Genomic DNA, 7,754 nt, shown 5'->3' on the forward strand with positions numbered 1-7,754 from the left:
GTGGAAAAAATCCAATGTAATTAATTTAACTGCACTCTTGGAAAGCTGGAACAGAATAAGGAAAAAAAGGAAAACATGAGGCTTCTACAACATATTCATATTTAAATAGTATAAAATACCATTTAGTTTAAATGGTATAAAATGCCATTTTTCATCAATACACAAACCCAACGATTCTTAAGATTTGAAAGCCAACACTGCTGGCTGATTCATACAAGGTCAACTACTGCAAGGCAGGTGGTGCTGTAAATGATATGCACTATCAAGATGTTGTTTTGCATTGCATCCCAGTTCTCCAGCCAAAACATTCTATTTGAGTTACACAGAGCTGAGCCAAATTCAGTCTGTTTTAAACATTAAAAGAATCCTTTTGTTCTTCCTTGCACCTGAATCCCTTCCTATATCCAAAAAAATAAACTAAAACCAAGTATTTCTCTCTGACAAAAATGACTAAGCCTGTTCCAGGCTCTGAATCTCATTCATTTCCTGGAGGCAGACTAAAAACCTCAAGGCTTGACAAGCAGGGGGAGATATCAAAACTGGCTGTAAAATTCCATTTTTTTTCTGGCTTCATACTTTTATGCATTACTGCTAGTTTTTCCATTTTTCCCTTAGCTATGAGATTATTTTTAAAGCTGTCTTCGGTACACTCCACTTCGACGCACGAAGTCAGGTATGTGACAGCCCATCTGAGAGCACACCTGTGTGAACACTCAAAGGCTGGTATCAATCCACAGAAGAAAAGGAGATGAGGGAAGATAAAGCTCCATCACAAAGGTGGACTTAAAGGAGTTTTGCTCCAGCAGTTTTAGCAGCAGGAGGGTTAGAAAAGGTTCCCATCCACCGGCTCCACACAGGAAAGGCTGCCTGTGGTGCCCCACCCACACTGTCCTATGAAGTTTCAGTTGACTCTGCTGCTTGGGGACCCCAACAAAGATGCAAAACACCACAGGATATTCTTTCTGGAGGGGTATTCCTTGTTCTTTAGTACTGCAGCCAAATGCTCTCTCCAGCGGTCTGGTTTAAGCACTTGTTTACTGAGCACCACCCAATACCAGGTGGGGACACCCTTTCAGCTAGAAAAGCAGGCTTCTCCAACCTAGTGCCAATTGAAAGTTGAGGCTGGGTCAGACCACAGCTTCATATCTGGTCTCTTGAGCAACAGAGCCAGCTTCTGAGTCCCACTACTTATATATTGTCTTAAATAGGTAACTTTATCTCTTGTATCTCTGACAGTACTTGCTCTCTTAACACTCTGAGCATCTCCAAGTGCTCAGCGCTTTCCCCAAAAAGCCCCTTTGTGATCAGAGGAACCTCAAATGCCTCCTCTCTGCTGTTACTACTATTGACCAGGAGATGAGAATCATACACTCGCTGGGGACCCACAGGTTGAAGCATGCTTGCCAATATCTTGCCCCATGTCACAGTTTTCTGGGTCAGCAGCAGGCACTGAAAGACATGCATCTGCTTCTCAATGCACAGGCTAGCATCCTACTCAGTCTGCCATGCACAGCTTCCAAAAGGGCAAATTCATACTGGGCCACAGATTTCTCTGTTTCTCTAACTCCCTGAACATTCTGACCACAAAACAATTACCTCTCCTCACAAATCTTACCAGACCTATACATACTTATCCACTGTTCCCACTGTTTTCCTAATTCCACGAAGGAGAACAGGTAGTCCTCTCCCTTTCCTTCCACAGGAATAAAAAGTAACCTAAAATTCTCACTGACGAAAAGACAGAATTTTCTATAGTTTACATCAAAAACATGCATCAGTCAGGTTTGAACTTATGCACCTTAGCAGGAATGTGTTAACACCAAGTGGAAAGAGTAATGCGATTTACAACAAAAAGGACAGGGAGAGGGCTATAAAGTGAAAAATATCATAGAAAAAGGAAAGATGACCCCCAAAGGCAGACTATAAAGCAGCAACTTTGGGTAATTCAGTTCACCCCACAAGATCTATTCCTAGAAAACAATCACAAAGCATTTATGAAATAAAATGGAAAAGTCCTTGTTCATTAGAGGGAACTAAACATGTACAGACACTGTTCCCTTCCCTGAGATCCACAATTTGTTTTCATAACTCAGGCTCTAATTGTACTGCTTCTATTAATAGCCAAAAACCTAAAAGAGCAGTCTTCCTCTTGAAAATAACTAAATAGTGGCAAAGCTGGCTTCCAGGACCCAGGAATTCAGATCAGGTTTTGTTTTATTCAGAGAGAAGGCAAAAGACTACGCCTTCATATAACAGCGTTAATTTAACAGCGTTAATTTAACAGCAATGTACAAAGGGAGATGTCATCTCTTCAAGTGCAACAGTGCCCATGAGGCAACCCCAATGCAGCATGCTGAAGACATGCTCATCTAACACTTCAAATGTTCAGAGAGGTTCTGTATAGCAACTGGGGCACACATCTCAGCTTTTTCACTGTGTTCAAATTTTGTTTATGTATATATATATAAATATATATAATGTAATATATGTTATATATATATATATTTAAATCTGAAAAGTGAAAAAGTATGAAAAATACATGGAAACAAAAAAATACAAGACCTGTAAAAGTCTCACAAGGGCAACATACTCTTTTTCCATAAAAATGTTGTTGTAAACCTGAAAATTAACAATTAGCATAACTAAAAATTAGAGAATTTTGCTACGTGGATAGCAGCTGCCTTGGCAGAGCTTATTCTGGTACCAGCTGAGATGCGCTCTGACTCTGCACTAACAACACACCGAGGATAACTCTTCCCTGTGTTTCAAGCAAGAAGGTACCCAGCTGGCTATGCCCAAGCATCTCTCATTACCACTCCTGGGTTGGGTTTCAACTGGTTTTGATGGAAAACTTAGCCAAGCTTGTGAACAAAACTACAGCTGAGTTCTTCAGGCTTTGACTTAAGGTACTCATTCCTAAGATCCAACACTTGTTCCAGAAGTTGAGTAATGTGAACAAATATTTACTACACATCAAAATGAAACAAGTAATGGCCTTTTTTTTTTTCCTCATGTCTAGACAATATTTGAATGAGACTTGGTACTTGTTTTCACATCTGTTTAAAGAATGGTTTACAACAGACAGACAAAAAGCATCCTTCAGATTTCAAGCTATATGCCATTAAGAATTAGAAATATTTAAGACAGGAAAAAAGTGCTCACCCAAAGAAATGGGCTAATTGCTGTGGTTTTACTTCCCAAAAGCTTGCTTGAATACCTATTCCTGTTTGGCTCATATGGAAGCTGCCTGTCTTCCAATTTTTAGCAATTTAAAATACTAAAAGGAAAGCAGCTAAAAGCACCAAATATTCAATGAAAAACATGTGAAGCCATCAAGTTTCCAATCTCAGCTACAAATCAGCTGGGTCTGCAAAAAAAATTATACTCTTAAGCAAACCATAACTACAGGGTTTTTTTGCAATGAAACCTGAAACTTGGAAAATTTCACATAGTTTTCTTGTAAAAATTTCAAAAGCATACCCTAATGTAAAGTTTCACATATATTTTCACCCCATTCTTCTACAATAAAAAAAAAGCCACAAAAAAAAACTTGTTTAATGATATGCTCCCCAAAGAATGATCATAGTCATAAAAAAAGCATAAAAATTAACAGAACAGTGACAAAAATTACATTTACTCTGTATATCAGAATGCCTACAGTAACATATTCTTCTCTTTTATTACCAATTCCTTTTTGTCTGTGTAGATAAAATATCTCACTTGGTTAGAATCACAGCAGCAAAACTTCACTGCTACAGCTTTTGCTTTATTAAACAGCCCTTTAAAGCTTTTAAAGCTCTTTAACCTTTCAAAGGCAGAGTCCATTTATAAATAAAGAACTACATTCACAGATAGTCAAGGCAGAAAAACTTCCTGGAGAGACAGAGTTACAATAACCATTATTATCCTTTTTAACTCTCTGGGCACAAACCAAATCTTTGATTACCCCTCTCACACCTGAACAATTTTTTCATGTTAACCAAAAAATAAAGCACAAGGATTGAGAACGTGGATAAAACAGTGAGATACTCTGCCCTGAACTGTGCATGAAACCACTGTTAAAAGCTTTCTGACTTAAAATAAAACCCTACCACTTTCTGGGCAGTGTCCAAGGGTGTTCCAGGTCAATGGCAATTCTTTGTGAGCAACGGCCATCAAGCAACTGCAGATCTTTCATCCTTAGCCCAAATTTATCCAGCAACAACTTTTGATTAGTGGCAGTGAGACATTCTGCATGATTGACCAGAAAGCAAGACAACTTGCAAGACAGATTCTCTCTGTAAGTGATGGGACAGCTGCTGAGGACCACAGGTGAGTAACTCCCTGTGTACATTAATAGAGACAGAAACTGCTTCTTGGCATCCATGGCCTGTAATTTTAATTTAAATTAATCACTAACATTATCCGTGTTCAGAAAATACATGTTATTTTTTTATTCCCCTTCACTTCTAAGAGCTGTGACTGCTCATTCAGAATTATTTTATTCTTCCCTCTCATTACATTTATTTGTCATAGGGCATCCACCAACCATTTCTAGCAATGAACTTGGATTCAACTAAATTGTGAACTGCCATTCCTCTAAATTATATCAACATGATTAATTCTAGAACCAGTCTTTTTAGGTGAGCATTCTTTAACTACAACAGAAAGAACTGAAGGTTCTTGGCTAAGCATTAGGAAAAATATGATGCTCATGAGAAGAGTGGGGGAGTGGCCTGCAACATGAACTCTGAGTAAAATCTATTAACATCCTTTTTTGTACCTATCCAGGCCAAAACCCAAAAGCTTTTAACTAATGCATGTTTCAGGCTCTTGGCAGACTTGATTAAATGTTGTATCAACTCTCTAACTTACAGCTGGGACCCTTAAAGTCCAAGGGAGTTTGTCTCTCAAATCTCTTCAGGACTTTGTGTTTCCCTCCTACTGCTTTGACATCTAAGGGAGGGTGGATGTCAAATATCTAAAAGAGGTGCAAGCTGTATGTCTCACTGGAGAGCTAACCATAATGTACTAAGGGTACAAATCTATATTTTCCAACATACTCCTGTATACCTCTTGTATAACTACAAGTATATGTGCAATCAAGTAACTGCAGAAAGAAGCAGTACTTACCACAACTGCAATTGTTTTAAAGTGCTCTGTGTTCCCTTATGTTTAATTTGGCCACCACAAAATAACACTAACATCAGCAGGCTATATTTTAACCTCACATTTTATTTTCATCTGTTCATGCCTTCTACCATGATTAAGTGTTGCCTGCAGCCCTCTGTTTTTATTCCTAGCCCAGAAGCAACCATTCAACAGTGTCATTTCAGGTACTTTAAAAAAAAATTTAAAAAGCCTTGGAAGAAGCCTAGCATTGCCTTTTCTCCAGTTGTAATCCATGACAATCATTTACCATTTACAGGATTAAAGAAGCCACCACATAATGGTGATGAACTTTCCTTTTTTATACTCTGCTCTTATTTTCAGACTCTAAATCCCCTTTAGAACACACGAACAAATAACAAGCAGATCCTATTGCACAGGTACATCACATCTGTAGCCACCTACTCACACAAATGAAAAGGTCACAAAGCACGCAACAGAGGTGACAAGTAGGGTTTATGTTACATCCATGAAGCAGACAATGTCAAGTCAGAAAGCCAACTGAGAAGCAACACATATACCCCTGTTCGCAGTGAGGTGTCCTGGAATGGTTTTGCAGACACCTCTGTACCATGTCCAGCTCCAGCAGAGCTCTAAGCATTGCAAGCTTCCAGCAGGAGGATCTTGCAAGCCAGGCTGACTGCTACACTGAGAGAAGGCTCAGAAAAAACAGGACTTTTGCAGATGTTAGGATGCCCAGAGGCAAACAGGTATAGCATAGAATTAATGCATTAAAAATTATGCCACCCCTGAAAACTGCACTTTAATGCATAGCTAACTATGCAAGTCCAGTAACATTGTCTACATCTGATACTACACTCACGTGGATTGCTACAAAAGGCAGGATCACCCCTGGTTGGTCAAAGGCCATCAGGCAGGATCACCCCTGGATCCCAAAGGCCATCATTCAAACTCCTGCATTTTCTCCAATACAGAGCCATAAAAGAGTTATACCAAATCATCCGGTTATGTGCAGCTTTGAAAGGAGGTTTGAGTTTAGGAAAGAGTTGAAAAACGTAAACAGGAGTTGAGGCTCACCTGGAACTATGGACTGAAGAGCATTGTCACTAACTTGCTCAGCAAACATTATATATCTTTTCAGGGATCCACCATAAACAAAGTAAAACTCGGCGTCCTCTGGGAGGTAAATGTCCTTGTCAAATTTTGCATGTATAGTCACCTGTCCCTGAAAAAGGAGACTGCATTGAGAAACATCTACTAAATTTCTCATCTTCAACAAATCCACTGATGTCCAGTTCAGATGCAAGTTTATTATAACCTTTATAACTCTACTATAGAGAGGCTATGATACAATGACAAACCTGTAGTTTTCTACTTCCACTTAAAAAATAATGCTGGTTTTATGCCTGCTCAAGCAAAGGCTGATTTTAAAAACTGCGTTTTAAATAATGTCTTTCAACTAATTCCCTTCATTCTGACCCACAAAAATGTAACTGACTTTTTATTTAAAATGCATCACAATAATTCAGTCAGTAAACCCAAACATTAAAGCAAGTTTTGTTTTAAAAAATAAAAAATTCAGAAGTGTTTTAAATGACCTTAGACTCAGTTTGCAAAACAAAAGCTCCAATGTAATTCTACAAATGAACACGTTGCTTTCAAAGAATACTAGTTCCCAGATATCTGTTTATGGTTCTCTTTATAGCAAATAGAAAGCAACCAGCCAAGAAAAACCTGCCATACAATAGCTTCAAAAAAGAACAGGAAAGGGATCTGAGAAGCAGCAAACAATAACAAATGTCTGACAAGTCTGAGGGAGGAAACGTAGATCAAGCTGCACGGGCTGCAGTGGTCTCAGCTCCAGCAGCTGGAGCATCTCCTCCCCCTCCTTCTCCACTGACCTTGGTGTCTGCATTGTTGTTCCCATGTTCTCACTCTGCTCTTCTCTGGCTGGAATTTTCATCTGCGCAACAACCTTCTGTTCTTAAATATATTATCACAGAGCCATTACTATCACTCCTAATTGGTTCGACCTTGACCAGCAGCAGGAAGTCCATCCTGGAGCTGACTGGCATTAGCTCTACCAGCTCAAGGAAGCTTCTAGAAGCTTCTAACAGAAGCCATCCCGGTAGTCCCCCTACTACCAAAACCCAGCCACAGAAACCCACTACACACACTTATGCCCCTGACCGTCCTTACCGTCCTTGCCTTATTTATTATATGGCAAACACACATTTCACTTCAGTGTGACTGTCGCCACCCCCCTAGCATCACATCTTAGCCTGCCTTCCCCAAGGACATCATTCTCGTCACTCATAACAATGTGAATCCTGCATTTGTTTTCCTCTTAAATATAAGCGAGTCAAATGAACTGGGGTGAAAAAACAAAGGCTAGTTTCCAGCACAAAATCTTCCTCAGATAGGATTGTCTCCATAAGAACAGGTGTAAACAACATTATGAGTTCAATATCAAGAACAAACATATCTGTCATCCCCAGAAACTGATAATGCACCTCTTTTTTAGTAGCCTGAAGTGTTATTATAATTGTCAAGTGTTTTCTCATATTTCTCTTTGGGTTTTGCACTATTGAAACCAGAATTATTATTATTATTATTATTATTATTATTATTATTATTATTATTAT

At 38.9% G+C, this 7,754-nt stretch overlaps 1 protein-coding gene across 1 annotated transcript in view; it reads right to left on the bottom strand.

Annotated features, from left to right (window-relative positions):
- ARHGEF28 (Rho guanine nucleotide exchange factor 28) overlaps window positions 1-7,754 on the bottom strand; it is a 105,345-nt gene that overhangs the window by 88,853 nt on the left and 8,738 nt on the right. Inside the window, 1 exon segment of the mRNA XM_027635073.1 lies at window positions 6,187-6,334. Within this exon segment, the coding sequence (XP_027490874.1) occupies window positions 6,187-6,334 (148 nt within the window).

Source organism: Corapipo altera, unplaced genomic scaffold (assembly GCF_003945725.1).
Source record: "Corapipo altera isolate COAL_440 unplaced genomic scaffold, ASM394572v1 61411, whole genome shotgun sequence".
Classification (NCBI taxonomy): domain Eukaryota; kingdom Metazoa; phylum Chordata; class Aves; order Passeriformes; family Pipridae; genus Corapipo; species Corapipo altera.